This window comes from Triturus cristatus, chromosome 4_1 (assembly GCF_964204655.1).
Source record: "Triturus cristatus chromosome 4_1, aTriCri1.1, whole genome shotgun sequence".
Classification (NCBI taxonomy): Eukaryota; Metazoa; Chordata; class Amphibia; order Caudata; family Salamandridae; genus Triturus; species Triturus cristatus.
This window is the reverse complement of record NC_140585.1, coordinates 1,093,130,881-1,093,150,336: the sequence shown is the minus strand read 5'-3', so window position 1 is coordinate 1,093,150,336 and position 19,456 is coordinate 1,093,130,881. Positions and strand designations below refer to the sequence as shown.

Sequence of the window (19,456 nt, the reverse complement as noted above, 5' to 3'; positions counted from 1 at the left end):
ATGATCTGGGTATTAAATTTGCTATGAACCACCAAGCTTTCAAGTTCCTCGTCCTCAAACCAAAAGTGTCTAGAACTGCCCAATAGTATAGCTTTTGAATCTGAGGATATTGGGATTTCTGAAGTGCCATGAATAAACAGAATAACCAACTCCCAGAATCCTTGTAGCTTCACACATCCCCAAACCATGTGTTCCCATGTGTCCGCCCTGATACACCTGGAGCAGGTATCAGAAATAATGGTGTTCTACCCATGCAGTTTTTGAAGCGCACAGTAGACTAACCAATGGGCGTACATCTGCATATGAGGAAAGTTGCCCCCCCTAAACACGTGCCAATTAAAAGTAGATATTTCCTGCCTCTCGTCTTGGCTAAGATGTGTACCAATCTCTTTCATTTACCACTTTTGTGTAAAGTGAAAGGCTTTGCCATAGAGTTGCTACATCCCTTTAACCATCTTACCCAGTCACCAATATCCCTTGTCACACTGTGAGGTTTAAACATTTCCTTCACTATTTCCCTTGCAGGATCTATTTGAAGGGGTATACATTTTCTAATACTAGACTGAATTTGAAAGAAAAGTTATAACTCTAAATGTTTGAGCTGAATTAATCTTGACCTTGAGAAACTCCAAATTTATTAGCTTCTTCTTACAAATTATGTCTCCAATTTTCCCAATGTTAGATTTTTCGCATTTCCTGACTGTACCTTGGAACTCTGAAAAGAATTGAAGTTCATCAGGGGTTTCAGCATGAATTGTGGGAATGTTAAGTTTTCGCAAAAGCTCCATTGGCTTTGGTTTAAGAGAGGCAACAGTATTGTGCCTAACTGATTTGGGGTTGTGATAGTGAGGTCTTGGGAAATGAGGACTGGGAAATGACGCTTCAAGCATTTGTGCTGAAAACAATTGATCAAAAGTTAGTGCATGTATTATATTATCAAATCTAGCATTCGTATTAGAACGGCTGTCACGTAATAGGCGTTTCAATCTGGAATGGCCACCCCCCAACTTCTCAACAAAGATTTAACTTCTCTATGCTCATTTGTGGTGGTTTCTTTTTCCAGATAAAACTAATTATGTTTGCATTTAGCCTAGTAAAAGATTCCGTTGATGAGTGCACCGGGATTGGAGAAAACAAGAAATTCAGTAAGGGTAAAATGTACATCTTGATCAACACCACCCTTGCTAAGATCATTATCAGTAATTATGCCATCAATCTAACATTGACTTAATCTTTCTCATAAGATGAGTATAGTTAGTCTATATAAATCCTCCACATTTTTGAGACTTCAATCTCCAAGTGTCTAATTGGGTACTTATGATAGCTCAATTACAGAGACTGAGTCAGTGAATCCACATCTACATTGAAAAGTAACATTTCTGTTTTGGCACTGTTCACTCGATACCCAGAAACTGCTGACAAAGACACGAGAAGCGCAAAGAGATTGTCAATAACATTTGTGCCTGGCTGGAAATATATCACCAGCTCATTGGTTTATAGTTTGCGTCTAGGAGACTCAGGAATAGCTGATTTAAGAGTGTTTGATCTCCTCAGGACACCTACAAAGGGTTCTATAAAAGTCTCAGACAGCAAAGTTGACAGGAGGCAACCCTGCCTGGTGCCTCAGGTGATCTTGATCGGAAAAGAAGTTTCCACATTTAAAGTAAGGTGCGCAAGTGCCTTCATATATTTGAACAATTAACTTGATGAATTGATCCAGAAATGTAATCTCGGCAAGAACTTTAAATAGGAACTTCAAACCCACCAAGTCAAACGCTTTTTTGGAGGTTAAGAACAGCTTTCCTTCCGGTATCTTATTCGCAGTAAAGTAATCAATGACCTCTAGCAAGAAAATGCATATTAGAGTACAGCTGGCATGTTTGTATAACTCTATTCTGATCTGCCTCTATCAAGCTTACCTCAGATGTTCTTAGAGTTAACATTTCATGAAAATGTTATAGTCGAGTTTAATAAAGTAATAAGTCAAAATGAATTTATATCCTCTGGATTTTCGTCTTTTTTAGGGAAACATATCCAAACCCCTTTCCTAAATGAGGGAATGGGGTGATTAAAAAGTTCTGTAAGTAGACCCTTCTTATGTTTAAGCATATAGTGATACCACTCGGAAATAATACCATCCTCTCCTGGTGACTTAAATCTGAGAAGCATTTCAGCTACTTTCACAACCTCCTCCTGTTGAACTAGAGGAATAAGACTGGCAGTCACCTCTGGTGTTAATGAGGGCAAATGGAGTTGGGCTAAGAAGCTATTTCCTGATCAAAGAGATTTATGCTTTACTCATAAATCTTTTGATAGTGCTCAATAAATATATTCTCAGTTGCTTGGTTGTTTACCACCATAGCCCCTGTTATGGGATTCTTAATCTTAACAACAAAGCTTTTAATTGTATGGGACCGAGTCGTCTAGGTTAGTAATTTGCTGCTGAATTCTTCTTCCTAATAAAGTTGTTGGTTTGGTCACTGATAACTTATTTTTCTAACAAAATACTCTAGAGCTCTTTCTTAGCTCTCTCTCTAGCTAGATGACTCGGTCATTTAATCAGCATAGTCTGGCCTAACTGAAGTAGTAATTCTTCAATAGGGCATGGATCATCCAGGATTAAGCCATAAAATGAGACAAGAGTAATGGCTACCTGCTCTATTAAAGTTTCCACTGTAGCCTATCTTCAAGCTTTATCTGAGTGTGTTTAAAGTATACTGTGCAGAAACGTTTGCACCCTCCTAACAGCCACTGAGGCACAAGACTGCTGTAGTAGTTTGGAAGAGGCCCATTTAAGCAACTTTCTCTTGTCCTTACTAATATGAGTCTCCTGAAGGAGCACTATAAAAAAGTTTTTGTTCATCAACCCACCTCAAAATTGCCTTCCACTTCATCTTAGTTATCTAAACCGTTACATTTATAGAGATAAACTTAAATTAAATAGAGTTACAAGAGTAGTTCTTTGAGTATGTGTATCCCCTCCACAGCCTTTTGTAAAAAAGCAACCTCTTCTAAGAAAAAATTAAATTGTCTCTCCAGGAAACTGTCATTTCTGCCCCAGACTGCCGATTACCCTGACAATCGGTGTCTCCCAACCCCCTGCTGAGGCACTGGGAACCTGCACCCAACCATGCAAATACGGGGTAGAATTAACAAACGTAGAGGCAATGTAGAGAGCAGGCTTTTTAGAAACTCTTCATCTCTTAGCCTCGGACACTTCTTAGTCCTACTTTGATATCTACATCGAACTGAATTACGATTCGCTAACCTAGGACATTCTAAACTGTCATTTTGAATCCTCTATCAGCCCTAATTTCTGCTGAATGTACCGTAGGATTGTCTTTGCAGCCTCTATCTTATGAAAAATCTTGAAAGACACATTAACTAAAACTTTGAGTCTGGCCGGCTGCATTTAAATAACTTGAGGGCACCTGCCACTTTCCAAAAGTTGGTGAATCAAGTCCTTACAGGCCTGGAAGACTATAGTGCAGCATATCTAGATGATATTGTTGTCTTTAGCCCCACCTGGGAGGATCACCTGGTCCACCTGAGGAATGTTTTGGAGGCCCTGCAAAAAGCAGGCCTAACTATCAAGGCTACTAAGGATAGAGTCAGGTTGTGTACCTGGGCCACCTTGTAGGTGGAGGCCAGGTTCAACCACTACAGAGCAAAATCCAGACCATAATGGACTGGGTTGCTACAACTACCCAGACTCAGGTGAGAGCCTTCTTAGGCCTGACTGGGTACTATAGGAGATTTGTCAAGGGGTATGGATCCATAGTGACACCCCTGAATGACTTAACTTCTAAAAAGATGCCCAAAAAGTTTCAGTGGACAGCTAGCTGTCAAAAGGCATTTGATGACCTGAAGCAGGCCATGTGCACTGCTCCCATTCTGCAGAGTCCTGACTACTCCAAGAAGTTAATTGCCCAGACAGATGCATCTGAATTGGGCATAGGGGCTGTACTGTCACAACTGAATGATGAAGGTCAGGATCAGCCAGTAGCTTTCATAAGCAGAAGGCTGACCCCTAGTGAGAAACGTTGGCCAGCCATTGAGAGAGAGGCCTTTGCCGTGGTTTGGGCTCTGAAGAAGTTGAGGCCATACTTGTTTGGTACTCACTTCCTTGTTCAGACAGACCATAAGCCCCTCTTATGGCTAAAACAAATGAAGGGTGAAAACCCCAAACTGCTTAGGTGGACAATTTCTCTACAGGGGATTGACTGTACAGAGGAACATAGACCTGGGAGTAACCATGCCAATGCAGATGGACTCTCTAGGTATTTCTACTTGGAACATGAAGGCTCAACTGGTCAAGGTTAGTTTGATGTCCCTGCGTTTCGGAAGGGGAGGGGGTTGTGTAGGAGAGTAGGATCTGCTTCACATGGGTACCCCCACTTTTTGCTGGTGTTTCACGGTTTTTCGACCTTATTTTGGCTGAGGCCCTGCTAATCAGGACGCCAGCCCAGCTGCTTCCTCTCTAAAATGGTTTCCATGTACATTAGGTACATATCTAATTGGATTCTGGAGTGCCTTATAAGCCCCTAGTATATGTTATACTATGTACCTAGGGCATAGGTTCCTCAGAGGCCTACCAGGGGCTGAAGCATGTATTATGCCACCCCTGGGAAGCACTCCAAAATGCCACCACAGGTCTGCTACTGCAGCCTGGGTAAGGTGGTGCGTGCACCCCTTACAGTGGTATAGGCTACCTATATCATTACCATTGCACACACATATAAAACCTATAAGTAACTCCCATGGCAGGCCTTAACAATCCTGAAGGCAGAGTGCTTGGTTTTTATGTGAGAGGGTGCCCCTGCATGAGAAGAGCCCCTCAGCAGCGTTCGGAGTACCTCCTCTGATGCTGTGTGTGGTGCAGCCTGACCATATACTCTTAAGTGCATTAAAACCTCGCGGTAAATGCTAACTTTGGGATGGCTGCACGGAAACATGTTGTGTTTGGTGTCAAATGCTTTGGAATACTAACCCCCCACCAGTTCTGGTGGCGGGGGTAGCATTCCACCCTTCTAAAGGGAGAGACATGTTCACACTGGTCTAACCCGGTAGGACTCTCTCCAGCCCTGGCATCACAAAATGGATGCCTCTGCCACAGACACGGGTCTGGCCTCCTGCTGCTGACTGAAACTCCGGCAGGGGAGGCCTGGACAATAGGTTTCCTGTTCCAGGGAGGTGTAACCACCTCCCCAGACAGGCAGATGTGTATTGGGGATGGGCAGGGGCACTCTCTGGTGCTTTGAAGTCCTGCACTGGGGGCACACTCAGTGTCCTTGTGCATAGTCCAGTTCAAACCAGTTGCAGGTGCTACCTGCCCCTGCTGTGGCGCAAAACTGGACAAAGGAAATGGGTGTAACCACCCCTCTTTCCAAACCCTCCCATAGGTGGGTCCCTAGAGTATGTCCAACCCCCAAACTTAGTATAAGTATGGGAACCCAGTCCTTGAGACTTTGTATTACCCTGGACAAACCTCTGCAACATATATCCTGGACCTTCGACTTTCTATTTCGACTAGAAGACTGAAGAAATCTCCCTTGGGGTCAAGGAGTGACTCCCCTGCTTGGCAGGCACCAAAGAAGCAACTGACCAGTCTTCATCTCTGAAGCTCCCGCCGGACGCCGAAGTCTTTGCATCACCAGAGGTGGATTTCCAGACTTCCCCGAGGCTACCCTGAGTCCACAGCAAAGCTGAGGCCCGTGGCTATCGTGGGTGACGTGGAACCGTGACCCCTGGACACCGTGATCTTTTGCAGTAACAGTATCTTCCTGATCTTCCTCGAAGTTGTGCTTTGGGGTCCTATTAGCCCCAGCCTTGAGCACCTCCTGCACCGAAGATTGCTGGCCTCCAATCCACGAGTGACCCGTGGGCCAGTTTCCAGTGCGACCGCTCGAGGCTCCTTCGCAATCGCTAGCCCGTTGGCTAGTGGGTCCCCACGAAGGCAACTCCTCTTCTGATTGGGCTTTCCTGGTTGCTCCAGACGTGCCCTGACTTACCCTCACTGGGTGAGTCCCCCAGACCTTGCTGGTCTGCACCGCCATCCTTTCTCTGATTCCAAGTGACTTGCCGTTGCCAAGGCTTGTTGGGTCCAATCTGGTCGCCGACACTACAGCACTCGACAGACTTCGTGGGACAGCTCGAATCCAGCTCCTAGTTGTCATCGACGCCTCCGGGACCTTGTGGCTGAAGATTCAAGACACCCGTCAACTCACCTGAAGCACCCGACATCTGTGGGCATTGGTCAATCGTGCCCTTGGTCACTGGTAAGTAACCCAGACTCTGTCCCCTCTGCTTTCAGGTTCCTTCCATCCTAGATCCAGGCTTGGATAGCTTCGGACACTTCTCCTCTTCACGGCAGCAGCACTTCTTCGCAAGCTTCCATTGAAATCGACGACATGACCCGACACCAAAAGACACCTATGCACCCGGTTTCCCTGGGTGAGGTAACACGAGTACTCCTGTGCTCCCGTGGGTGCTAGCCCTAGAACTTCCTAAGTCCAAAAGGGTTTGGTCCTGACTCGATTTTAAGTGTCTCTAATCTTTAATTTTCCAACCGCGACATTGACCATAGAAGCTAACGGGAAACTGTGGCTGTGTTCACACACTGCACACGGACCCCGTGGGTCCCCTGTGTCACTACCGTGGGTGGTTCCTTGGGGTCCCAGCGATTCTACAGGCTCTAGGCCTTGTGTCTTGTTCAGTCGTGGTTCTTATACCACTTTTTGGGTATATGGTTTGGTACGCCCCTAGGGCCCAAACGTGTATTTGTGCTAATATTGTTGATAACTAACTTGTAACCTAAGTACTTCGAACTCCAGTGTCATAAAGAGACTAGAGGGGTATGTTTTATTTTAAATACATATATTTAAAATATATACCTGGTGTGGTTGTCCTTTCATTTGATCATTCAAGAGATTATAGACTTGTAAAACAAGCTGCTATACATTCCTTCAAGACTTAGCCTGAAGGCTGCTCTCCATAGCTACCACTAGGATAGCTTTCAATAAAGGTTGTCTTTAACCAATCACCATAAGGGGTTGTTTGGACTGATACAAGGTGCCCACTAGAACTAGTGGACAGCATATATCAGGCCAACTTCTCACAGTTGCCAGGGCCTTTACTTAAGAGTGGCAGGTTTTGCTTGACTTTTGTCATATGTATTTTATAGTCAGCAAACAGAGTGGATAATAATAATAATAATAATAATAATAATAATAAGGCCATTTCTAAAGCGCCTGGCTGCACTAAAAATAGTGTATCCCCGCGCTAGAATACTGCTATATCTCAAGAGACAGAAGTAGGGGAGAACGAAACAAGGGTCAGAGGGAGGAGAGAGAGTTAGATGACTGGAAACAGATGAGTTTTAAGTTTGGCCCGGAATCTAGTTTCTGAAGGTTCCATTCGAAGATCGAGTGGTAGTTCATTCCAGTGTTTAGGGGCCAGGTATCTGAAAGAACGGCCACCCATCTTGGCTCTGCGGGTACGGCGGAGTTTAAACAGCATAGCTCCGGCCGACCTCAGGTTTTTGGTGGGGCAGTGAATTGTGAGGAGTTTTTGTAGATATCCTGGGCCTTTGCCCTGGGCGATGCGATGGCCCATCTATTTATCAAATTTGTGGTTTACTGATTCTCTCTCCTTATTTAGCCACTTATTTGACGATATTTAATGATGGTAGAAAGAAAACTGTCAATATCTTAATGTGCCACTGATGTTTCTACCCCTCCTGTACATTCATGTGCTTAATGGTTCAAAAACTGGCATGCCAAAAGTTTCCATTCATAGTCCATTCTTCCCGGCAGCAAGTCCAGCCCCTACCTCCCCTTACCAACCTTTAGGTTACCTGGAACATTGACTGTGCCCGCTAGCTTCCTGGAGAGCAGGAACTTAGTACTCTCCTCTGTAGCAGGAGAGTTGACGCCTCATTATGGAAACTAGGTGAAGGGGCCCGAGGGAAACTTCCAAGAAAACAGAGTCATGCCACACCACATCTGGAAGGAATTTGATCTCCAGTATCACAAAGAAAAAGAGACAAGGGAGTGAGCCTCCTCTAACTCCCCTCACAAATACACCTCAACACACAAAAAGAAAAGGACCTTTTCAAATTCTGTCGCGATTTGCCTAGAACAGAGACACAGACAGAACTGCTTATTGTAGGGTCTCCTCTGTTATGCATTTTAGTCCTTCTCTTTTTGTGAGTTAAGGAATTTGATCTCACCAGCTTTCAGCTCATGGCTCCTAGTACTCGGCCCCCGATGGCTCATGAGCCCTAAGTACAAACAATGGTGTTTGTAGCGCCAGTTTAGCAGTATTTTTCTGCCTCATTCTCCTCTCTTTCTCTTTGCCATGGTCGGTGATCTAGTGCACTGGGGGCAGCTCCTGCCGAGGCAGCCATTCCCCTTCTCTTTGGTGTTGCTTCTTTACTTATCATGATTTAAGGCAGGTTTGAATCCACCGAGCCGGGCAACCTTTGTTTCCTTTGATTCTGTTGCTGCAGCCAATGTGCCTGGGGGGAGTGACCTTCAGCAGTGAGACGTATATGGTGGGTTTGTGAGTCATCCCTGCCACCAAGCATCCTCAAAGTGGGACGTGACACAATTCTTAACAAACAAAGCTCCTGATTACATGGTAGGTGGAGTGAAATTAATATAAATGTTAATTTCGCTCTTGTTGATTATGATTTGTTAGGTTTTTCCATTTCTGGTTTTACTGGAAGTGGAAAAACAAGACCCGATTTATTGTCAGCAAAAATCACAACCTCATTCTTCATTTTTTAGGTCTTGCCTAGGCTGCGCATGCGCTGTCTCTTCGAGACATAATGTATCTGGAATATGGGCTTGGCGCAAGACCCATCATTTTAATTGGTTCCTCTTTCTGTCTTTTGGAAATGCTAACTTTTGTTAGGTGAATACGCTTAGTAGTCCCTCCTTTTGGCCTTTTGTATACTCCCATGAGACTGATCCTGTTACCTGTGCTGTTACTCATCAGGTTGTTTAGGGAGCTTTGAGAGCACTCTCTTTTTGTTGGCTTGCTTCCGCTCTTTAAGTGTTCTGTTTTCTTCGAATTGACAGCTTAATTTGTTTTGTAATGTGGGAGCATACAATGCTTCTCCCTAATTTAAAAAAAAAAAACCTTCCTCTTCCCTCTACTACTCCTCCCACTCTCCCCTTACCGCCCCCTCCCCAACAGTCCTTCACATACGTTTACCACCTGCTCACAGCAGGTGACAAATGTTTGCGGTAAACTACCATGGACCGGTGAAATACTTACACATTTAGGATAAGAAAAATCAATCCCACACGCAAATCGGGTGCATTTACTTGTCAGTAACTGTAAATATGCACGTCATTTTACCCTGGTCCCAGTACCGTGCAACTTGCAATTAAGGCCACAGAATTATATAATTAAAGTCTTCAACACTTAAAATGAAAGTGCTGGTTGTAAGGCACAAGGGGCTGCATAGGGTACCATCAGCATGATATATGAATTGTCTGACAGGAGCAGCAAGGGTATCCCGATTGTCAGGGGCGATGAATGATGAAATGCTACTAAAGTTCAGGTAAAAATCTCTGCACTGGGCATGGCACCAATAAAAGTGAATTTCAGACAATGGTATGTTTAAGAATCGTTTTATGTATAAGTGGGAAAAGGGCCAGATGTAGTAAGTATCATTAGCCATTTTGGATTTATGTATTGAAAAGGCGAATTTAGTTTGAACCACAGAAAAGAGGCTATTTTGAAACTATGTTTCCATGGGCATAGGCCATCTAGGATTTATAAGTCAACACACAGATGCCTGTTTGACTCACAGATAACCAACAATTGGGTTAATTGGTTTACACTTTCTTTCGAAACAGGTAGATACTGAGTAACACAACATTTTGTATAAGGTAAGAAAATGCTAAATCTTACAGAAATTACTCTGGCTTTCGAAGCTGGGGCTGTATTTGGCATTAAGACTCTCCCTTTTTTACCATACCAGTTTACTGCATAGGCAAAGGAGATCCCATGGTTTCCAGCAGACATTGTAACAAACGTTCCCTCCTTTGCACGAGAAAACTGACTTGCCACGCCTCTGATTTTAAAGGAACCTGTCCACAAAGAAAGAACACTGTAAATATGCGGTCTTTGATACTTTCTATCACGCATAATTCAGCACCTACTTCCATATGTGCAAGCTCCCCATCTGTCAATGCTTTTTAGTTTCAGGTGCGCACACAAATGCATTTTACACAAATGCCCATATATTTCCAAAATTATGGTATAGCTGAGAAACAAATCATTCTCTCTTCAAATCCCTAGGAATCTTGCAATTTCAGCCTGCCAAGTATTGCGCATAATGGGTCATACTAACGCCTTTTAGTGCTGGTGTCCGTATTAGCACACTACAATGCTTAGCCATACTTTCCTAGCTCCTAGTAGTATAGTGGAGCGCATGAGGCAGCTCTATAGTATATTGGTATTTATAAAAAAAACTTTAAAAAATTTCACGCAATATTGAGCCAGGCTCGGGTCTTCGGGAGGAGATTAGTTGCCCTGGTGGATAACCTGGGCTTCATAGAATAACCCTCTATATTTAAAGTGAGCCCTAGCGGGAGTAATGCACCTGCATATACTATTTAAGCACTGCCCGAGGCCAGTTTTGACAGACCAGGCCTGACCTCTCTGTCTCAGCATATAATCAGCATCACTTAGTGGCCCTCAGTCTGCCCAACGATGCCCTAGCTCAGCCTGGCAGACAGCCACTCTGTGGCTCTTGGCACGTGTGAGTCAGTTCTACACCTGAAAATTAAGAACCTATCACTCGTGGGGCATGCTAACCTGAGGGTCATGAGCCAGGGTGGTTATTCAATAGTGTAGGTGGCCACTGGCATACTGTCGCAAGCCCTATTGCTTGGATTTACTTGTAAAGAATTGTTACTGGAAGTGTCACACTTATAGCACTAGAATGTTACTCATAAATACATTAAAACAAATGATATATCACATATAAGCAATGTGAAAATCTGGCAGCTATGCGATTACGATCAGCCCAGCTCTCCTACGCCGTGGTCCCACGCACCAGAAAAAACAGATCGGGAGACCGCTCCTTCTCCTTCCTCGCAGCCATAGCCTGGAACGCCCTTCCGCTCCAACTCAGACAGACAACATTGTTTCCCATCTTCGTAAGAAACCTCAAAACTTGTCTCTTCGATGGTCTCCCTCCTTGATGGACTGGAACCTGCACCCCCCCATCCCCAGCGCCTTGAGACTCTTGCGGGTTAGTATTTGCGCTTAACAAACGCCTGATTGATTTAGTAGGAAAAAATAGACTTATAGCTACTTTCGGGAGGCATGGACAGACAGAGGAACTGCAACAGCTAGGACACAATTACAGTGTGGAAATCTTAAAAACTGTTGATAAGAACCCAAGAGTGCTGCCTTTATTAAAATTATCAGAGAAACTTAAAAATAATAGTAAACAAACTTAAAAAAGCGGTCGGCTCATTGTCTAATTTGATACTTTTGACCCAGTGGGCTTTCGTGCACCAAATACTGTCTGTTTATAATATTATGGATTGGGGGAAAAATAACAAGGGGAATTAAGTACAATGAATTTGCACAAAGACGGGGAAGATGAAATAAAATTGCTGGCAGTCACAGGGGCTCCACTTTATGCTTTACCTAAGAGGAGCAGTGGTACCCTACACACAATATAAAGAATTCAGGACACTGAGTCCTCTTTAACAACACTGGTTAGTGAAATGTGTGCAAAAATCCACGAAGGAGGTAGCTTTAAGTGTTAGGAAGCTATTGTGATGAAACCACCAACTGAAGCAGGGAAGACGCGAAGAATGGATGTGAGACACTGTTTTGGTTTTGCATATTGCTGCAGGACAGGGGGCTTACATTAGTTTCTCCCCTTCCTCTCTCTTTTCCATATTACCACTTTTTCGTCCATCATGAGCTGGCCATTTGACTGAAATTACAGAATTGTCATAACGCTTGAATTTGGATACCAAATGTTCAGAGCATGGCCCAAATTAAAAATCAGGCGGAGCTTGCTTGTCACAGGATAGCCAGCAACAGACATGGTTTTCAGGCCCTGAGGTAACAATATTCATAGAACTGCAAGGTGGACAGGACCAAAAGGGCAAATAGGAACTTGATCATCTCAAGTAGACAAGCAAAAAGCTGAGAAAGGGAAGTGGTGTAACGGAGTTGCTCAGGTTTGAGCACATATTGGCCAAGCAGGTTTAGGATATGACTTTGGCACAATTCCATGGGTAAAGCCTGCCTAGAATAAGTATGTTATGCTCTATTTAGCAGTGGATGGCTAAGTTTATTATCTGGAAACTCGGAAACTGAAGACCAGGGGCTGAAGAGTATGCCAGGCTTAAGAAGGTTCTTGACGATGGGTGTAAAAGTGGACATGTTGGCAACAACCCACGATTGAGATGAAGGAACACCACTCACAATCCTTTCAAAACAACTAGAGACAAGAAACTCTGTGGAGGACTACAGAACGTTAGATGTAGTACAGTTCCATAAATTGTAAGCAGGAGCAAGCTGACAACTTCAGGTCAATAAACTGGGAGCTTCAGAAACTCTTTTGCCTTCAGTGGTACTAATAAAAAAGCATAGGAACACCTGAAGTGAAGTAGGAACTAGCCCTAACACAGTAGTTAAAATGTTTAAACCAGCAGTGGGTCGACCCAAAGGCCTTTATTGCAACCAGACGGTCCACCCTTGCATAGATTAAGGTAATGGCCAATAATCACCTGAAGCACCAGGTAAAGTCCATGAAATGATACAAGGTATGTACAAACAGTGGGTGAGGTGGGGGAAGGACCTCCTTGTAGTTCAAAGAAGGAATAGGAAGTGTCTTGGCTGTGCCATAACTCTTAGACAAAGAAAGAGGAGACCTCAAAAATGAGTCGCTGGCTTCCCCACGTAAATCACAATAGTACTGGTTGATGTATTGCATTCATTTGGTCGTAACTCCGGCCTTGTCATCAACTGGGCTAAATCGTGCGTGTATGTTCTCTCTGGGGAGGCTCCTATCCTTCCGCGGGGCTGTCCTATCCAGATCGCCCCGCAGGGATTTAGGTACCTGGGTGTCTTCATTACCCTGGACGCGGAGGCCCGGTATGATCGGAACTTGCTTCCCCCCCTCCAGCGCCTGAAGGAGGATGTCGCGCGTTGGCGGCGTTTGCCGCTCTCGCCGCTCGGCCGGGCGGCATTGTTTAAGATGATGTCGCTGCCGCGTTTCCTGTACGCTCTGCAGAATACAATGGACCTCGTCCCGGCGCGCTACTTCCGCGAGGTGGAGAGTTTGCAACGCCGCCTGTTCTGGGACGGGAGACCGCGTATCGCCCTGGCGAAGCTGACGCTCCCGTGGTATGACGGGGGGATTGCCCTCCCGGATTTTAAACGGTATTATTGGGCCTCCCAGCTGGCTGCGATTAATCACGGTCTATACGGGCCCGCCCTAAACCCGGCCTTTGAAATGGATAAGATGCTACTGCCGGGTGGTGACTATAATCGAGCGCTCTACTCCAGCTCGCTCGATGCACGTCTGACGTGCCCCACGCGTGTCATGGTACGAGTGTGGCACGCGGCTAATGTAGCGATGGGGTGGAAGGATCGCTTGACCCGGGCGTCACCACTGTACGCATCTGAGCAGTTGGGCTCCCTGTGGACCTCGAAGGGCTTCGAGAAGTGGGACATGATAGGCATCAGCAGGGTGGGGGATCTCTGGACGAGGGGGGGATTCAAAACGTTCGAGATGCTGCAGACGGAATTCCAGTTGCACGACAGGGAGTACTTTCGGTATATGCAGATCCGTCATGCACTATGCTCCGCCTTCCCGGACGTCGCCTCCATCCCGGAGTACTCCCCTCTGGAGGATAGAGTGCTGGATGGACATGTACCGGAAAGCACGATCTCATTAATCTATAAAAAACTGATTAATGACCGCTCGGGATTGCTGACTAATCTTCGCGAGGCTTGGGTTGCCGACGGATTGGAGCTGGACGACGAGGACTGGGTCTCTGCGGTGGCCTCCCCGAAAGAGGTGGCCATACCGGCCCGCCTTCGCTTCGTCCAGCTCAAGATACTCCATAGGGTCTACATAACGGGGCCAAGGCTATTGCGTATGGGCTATGCTGTGGACGGGTTGTGTAAGCGTGGGTGTGGTTCTTTGGGGACCTTTCTTCATATTTTGTGGGAATGCCCAGAGGTGGAGCGATTCTGGCGTGGTGTGCATGAGGTCCTGCGGGTGGTTACGCGTGTGTCGCTGCTGCCCGAAGCGAGGAGATGCCTGTTGAACGTGTGGGAACCAACCGACTATTCGGCGCCACAGACGTGGTGGGTGACTCTGGGATATATGGTGGCCAAGCGCGATATTGCTCAATTGTGGGGTTCCCAGAGGTCCCCGACTGTTTCGGCCTGGAAGGAAAATATGGACTGGTGCATGTTTTGGGAAAAGGTGGTGTATGTAGCGAGAGGTAAGCCTGGGACATGGGTGAAAGTATGGGGCCCCTGGAACGCCTACCGCGGGGGAATCTGTGCCCCGCCGTTATTGCCCGACCCATCGCCTGCCCCGTCCCCTTAGCCGGTTTAGCTCTCCGGTACCGGGCACTGAGTCCACCCAGTCCCTGTCCTGACCTTCTCCCCCCCTTGATACTCCTATGGATTGGTAGGGTCCCCCTTCTAGGGGAGCACATGCTGCTGTTTTCGATCGTGGGTTGCCTTGTGGTCGATTTTTTGTTGTTATTTATGTTAAAAAGAAACCGTCATGTGGGGTCCGGATGGTGTGGCCATCAACGCTGCTAACTCCTGTAACGTTTCCCTTTGCCGCAGCATGCGTTCTACTGTGTGTATCATATGCTCCTCTTGTCCGCTAGCGGCTGGCCTGAAGGTTGTAGGCCCATCTTTGTATATTCTTGACCTTTGTAATAAACGGTTTCAAAAAAAAAAAAAAAAAAAAAAGAGGAGTGGGTGGGAATGCAGGCCTTTTCAAATGAAGAGGTTGTGAATTATTGTTGTGCCGCACCACGATTATCCCCTTTAACATTTTTCCAGTTGGGGAGGTTTGGGGGGAATTTGAGTTTTTCTCTTATCAGCTCAACTGAATTATGTTTGAATATTGGGTGTTTCACTGCGAAGACTTGTTATACTGGTGTCTACTGCTGAGCCCACCCTGCAACTCAGCTGAATTTCCATTAAAATAAATTAGCCAGTGAAAAAAAAAAAAAAAAATGAGTCGCTCCCTTGCTATACTTGCTCACTCTGGGTTCACACCTTCCCTCAGTAGCTCAGAAGGCTTATAGTAAGAGAGCTCCCCAATAACCATTTGCTGCATGTACAAATAAATCATACAAGTGGACATTGGTTCGCATCAGTGGCCAGTAGTTAACTCACCTGTATTTTGCATGTTTTCAAGCTTTAAAAACAAGTTACATTTTGTTTTCAAAGCCAATGTTGTTTCTTCTATGTTAATCAGTGGAGTTCTGATGATTTTCAAAGGGCTCTCTCGGACTCGTTGCCTCCCCTCTTCCAACATTTCTCTTGAAATGAGAGCTCTATCATTGGAACCAAAATCTCTGGAAATAAAAATAGCTTAAATGTTGGAAATCGTGCCTTATGAATTTATAATGATTATTCAATTTCTTCAAATTCAACCTTATATGGCAGACAGAATTCTGTAGAGAGTGTAGTGCAGCGCTATTGTGTATGTATGAAGAAACAGCTAATTCAGGCTCCTATACAAAGTGCTTCTCTACTTTGACTCAGACACTCTGTTCTGCTCCAAAACTACTTTCCTATTTTTACTCCTGTTTCAACTTTTTTCGCCAGTCTCCTACTTTACACATGATCATTAATCCCCATCACACACTGAGCAATAACACAACTCCATTCATAGTCACTGTTTACCAACAAGAAGACTGCAGTGTCTAAATGTTATTCAAAATGAATAACAACCACGTCTTACAGCGTCTAAACCAAAGGTGTACACATGGGCAGCTTCTACGCCATTATGGAGTCAATGATCATTTGTAGTGACCGTGTGACATAAGAAAATGACAGTACAAGCGCCAATTAATGTCCTACAAGGTACTCCGTCGAGTGCATGCTTACTCAGTTTCAGCACTGCTGCTGACATGGGAATGATCTCTATTAACTACAACCTTAATGCAGGCTCTGAGATAGTGAGTCAATTCCCCACATTGTTACATGGGCTTGGGAAACTTAGAACAATGAAGATGCAGCTTCACATCGATGAAGAGGTTCACGCTGTTGCCTCAGCGACACCATTGAGTTGCTTTCCACTTAAAGAAACTGAAAGCAATGTTAAAGCATGACATCACCAAACGCTTGACTGGTCTTGCTCCATGGGTCTCAACCTTTGTAGTTGTGCCAAAAAAGACAGTGGAGGTTCAATGCACCTCTGTGTTGATATTTGCCAGGCTGACAAAGCAATACCTCATTCTTTGGCCGCCATAGCTGTGCGTTGCATTTCATTCAAATAATCTTACCTGCGTGTGAACATCACAGTATTAAAGATCTCAAACATCCCAATCTACCATATAGTCTTGAATAGACAATCATAACACCAGGTAAACAACATCTTTTTCACACACAGTTGGCAAGATTATTATAGTCCTCCAATATATTCCGCCTTAAATATGCTGCCACTCATCCACTAGGAAGCCATGTCATTGCATGCAGTTAGATTATATCAAGGAATATGCCCCTCGCCATACCAGCAACAGTTAAAGTCATAGTGCAGGTTTTAAGTAGGTATCAGTCTAATGACTGCATTCCTTTGAAATGAATAATTCTCGACTGTTGTCGGCCGAATCAGTACCTGCTTTACTTCAATAGCAAATCTGACTCCCTAAATAAATGCTCTTTCCGCAATGTTTGGTAGACAGAATAGTAAATCTGCCCATCTAGTGATATAGGCACTTTTCCAACTTTTTGATGGACTGCAGTTACAACAGTAAGTCTGACCCCCTCCTTTAGGTATACTCTTATCCTAATGTTCGTTCAATTGGAGTTGGATTAGTACATGTAACTGCCAATTTTATTATACTCTTCATATTAGTAGTGAATATTTTTAACTTTAAATATTTTTGCTGCACAATATATTGGAATCAGTATTTGCAATTTTAATCAAAATCGTAGGTTCATACTATTTAGGTTGTCAATATTTTTACCTCGATATTACTGTAGGTCACTGTATTGCTGTAGTTTGATATGACAGCCATCTGCAAGAACACTGTGGATCTGTTTGAATTCATCCAGGGCTTTCAGCTGCTGCAGCTGTAAGCAGCTAAATCACCATGGGACCTAGAATTACTGATTTCCTGGTAATTCCTCATTCCTTAGTGTGCCCTTGGGGTCCAGCTCCTAATGGGCTTGATGTTCTCCGCCTCTGGTGCTTCTAGTATCAATACTTCTGGGGATGGATATGTACCGGCCTATTACTTGGATCACTCGTAATGAGAGCGTACGCTGTATGGAGGATATCTGGCCATAGTATGTCGTGTTGAAGTGGGTGATCAAAGAGTGGGTCTGGCAAAGCATCTCGATGGCAGTAAACAATGTGAGGCTATAAGCAATGAATGATCACAAATTTGAGAGTAACCAAAAATCTATTAGTATTCAAGGGAGAAAGGAGTTCGGCTGCTCTCCTTTTACCACTAGGCTACAGTGATTAGTTAAGAAGATCATATGGGGAGCTTTCACTGGTCGGAACGTGCCAGGGTAGATCCACCTTCATCTCCACATCAAGATGCATGTGTAATGTGTGCAATTTTCAAGGATGAATGCACCAGTGGTTGCGGTGGCAGTGAAAACAGTAGCATTTTTTAATTGAGGTGCCATGTATGAATAACCTTCTGCCAAAACGCATTGAAACCATTGCTTATTCCTATTGCCCAATAAGGTAGACGACTTCAGTGGGGATGCTGATCACCTCTGTGGCATGCTGGTTCTCAGCCACGTGAGAGGAGAAAGAGAAGCCAGGGAGGAGTCAGATGCAGAGTCGCCAGAAGGAGGAAATGTGAAGCATGGGGGCAGACTCAAAAGGGGCAGCATGGGACAGGGATGGAAAGAGCACAGCTCTAGAGAGGGAAACTGGAGATCTGTAGGGCCAAAACAAGCAGGGAGGTTTCAATGGGATAAGTGGAAGTTATGAGCAGTTTACCTGGAGGTGTTATGATAAACCACAGACACGATGGAGGCAGTACAGTGGGGATGACCACTAATAGGTCAAGGAAAGTCATTATTGGAAACGGCGACAACCTGCCATGGTGACTTTTGTGGCACAGTGCTGCCACAATAGGAGTGGTCCAGAAATGGGGACTAAAGTAACTGCTTCTTGGGAGAACAGAAGGCTCCTGTAGGGGGCCAGGATGAGGTGAAGTATGACATGGTCTTGCTGGTAGGATCATGGGCCAGTGAAGCCCGCCAAATGAGACGATTCAGCAGGGATAGCCTTGCCAAATGGCAGTGGGGGCATTCAGGTAGCTGGTGAGTCAGGAGTTCGGACGCAGCACAACATAAGTGTATCCCAGGACTGGATGAAGAAGGGGAGGAGGAAGGAGAACTGTGCAACAAGGTGGGACTCAGGCAGTTTCAGGGACCAATGAATGGGGGAAGTCCCCTCTGCCACAGGGACTAGCGCTCAGCAAATCAGGGAAGAGATGTATCAGCCGACAGACACAGGTCAGAGAAACAATGGAGTATAGTGAGGGGAGAGCCCAAGACAATGTAGTGATGGGAGGAAGTGTGAATAAATGGAAGAACATATTCACCATGTAGACTGTTCCTTTTCCTGCGTGTAGGTGGAAGTTGTGTGGGTATGCTGACCACATGAGGAGACCACGGCCAGGAGAGGGACCAGCAAGGTGATGAGTGACTACAGGGCTAAGATATGGGCAGCCTGGCCAAGATGATGAGTGGAAAAAGGTCAGAGGTAATGGAGCATATGTGAGGGTTTGAAACAGGGTCCCCAAGCTGGGGCTTCTCTGTTGTTTCGGAATGTCCAAATGGTGTCCATGCTTGAGTTTACGACAAAGGTAGAATCAGAGCACATTGGATGTTTTTGATGATGAAGGGGAAAACACGAGACAGACAGAGTCAAGATCAGGGGTGGATTCAAAAAGTGCAGGCTCAGCGAAGGGAATTGATCTTGAAGTAAGACGTCCCCCAATATGGGCGTTGACATCTACTGGATTGTTGAATTTCTTAGAACTGATTAAGCTTGGCAGCTGCTGGTGTTTAATGATGCCCATTGATTTCAGGGGGTGCTTGTATGTAACCAGTAAAATGTCCCATGTATCAGAGACCCGGGCACACAAGCGCACCTAGGATGCTGAAGTTGGATCCATTAGAAACCTTTTGCAACTCTTGCACGATATCTTCCACTAGGGTCATTTGATGTGGGTGAGAT

At 45.1% G+C, this 19,456-nt stretch overlaps 1 protein-coding gene across 4 annotated transcripts in view; it reads right to left on the bottom strand.

Annotated features, from left to right (window-relative positions):
* Positions 1-19,456, bottom strand: part of LOC146856067 (uncharacterized) — a 171,379-nt gene that overhangs the window by 66,066 nt on the left and 85,857 nt on the right. For 3 of the 4 annotated variants that reach the window (XM_085654079.1, XM_085654080.1, XM_085654082.1), the window contains 2 exons: positions 15,418-15,599; positions 9,925-10,103 (listed from right to left, as the gene is read on the bottom strand). In XM_085654079.1, the coding sequence (XP_085510205.1) occupies positions 9,925-10,103; positions 15,418-15,599 (361 nt within the window). The remainder of the gene's footprint in view (positions 1-9,924; positions 10,104-15,417; positions 15,600-19,456) is intronic. The other variant, XM_085654083.1, reaches the window with a different exon arrangement.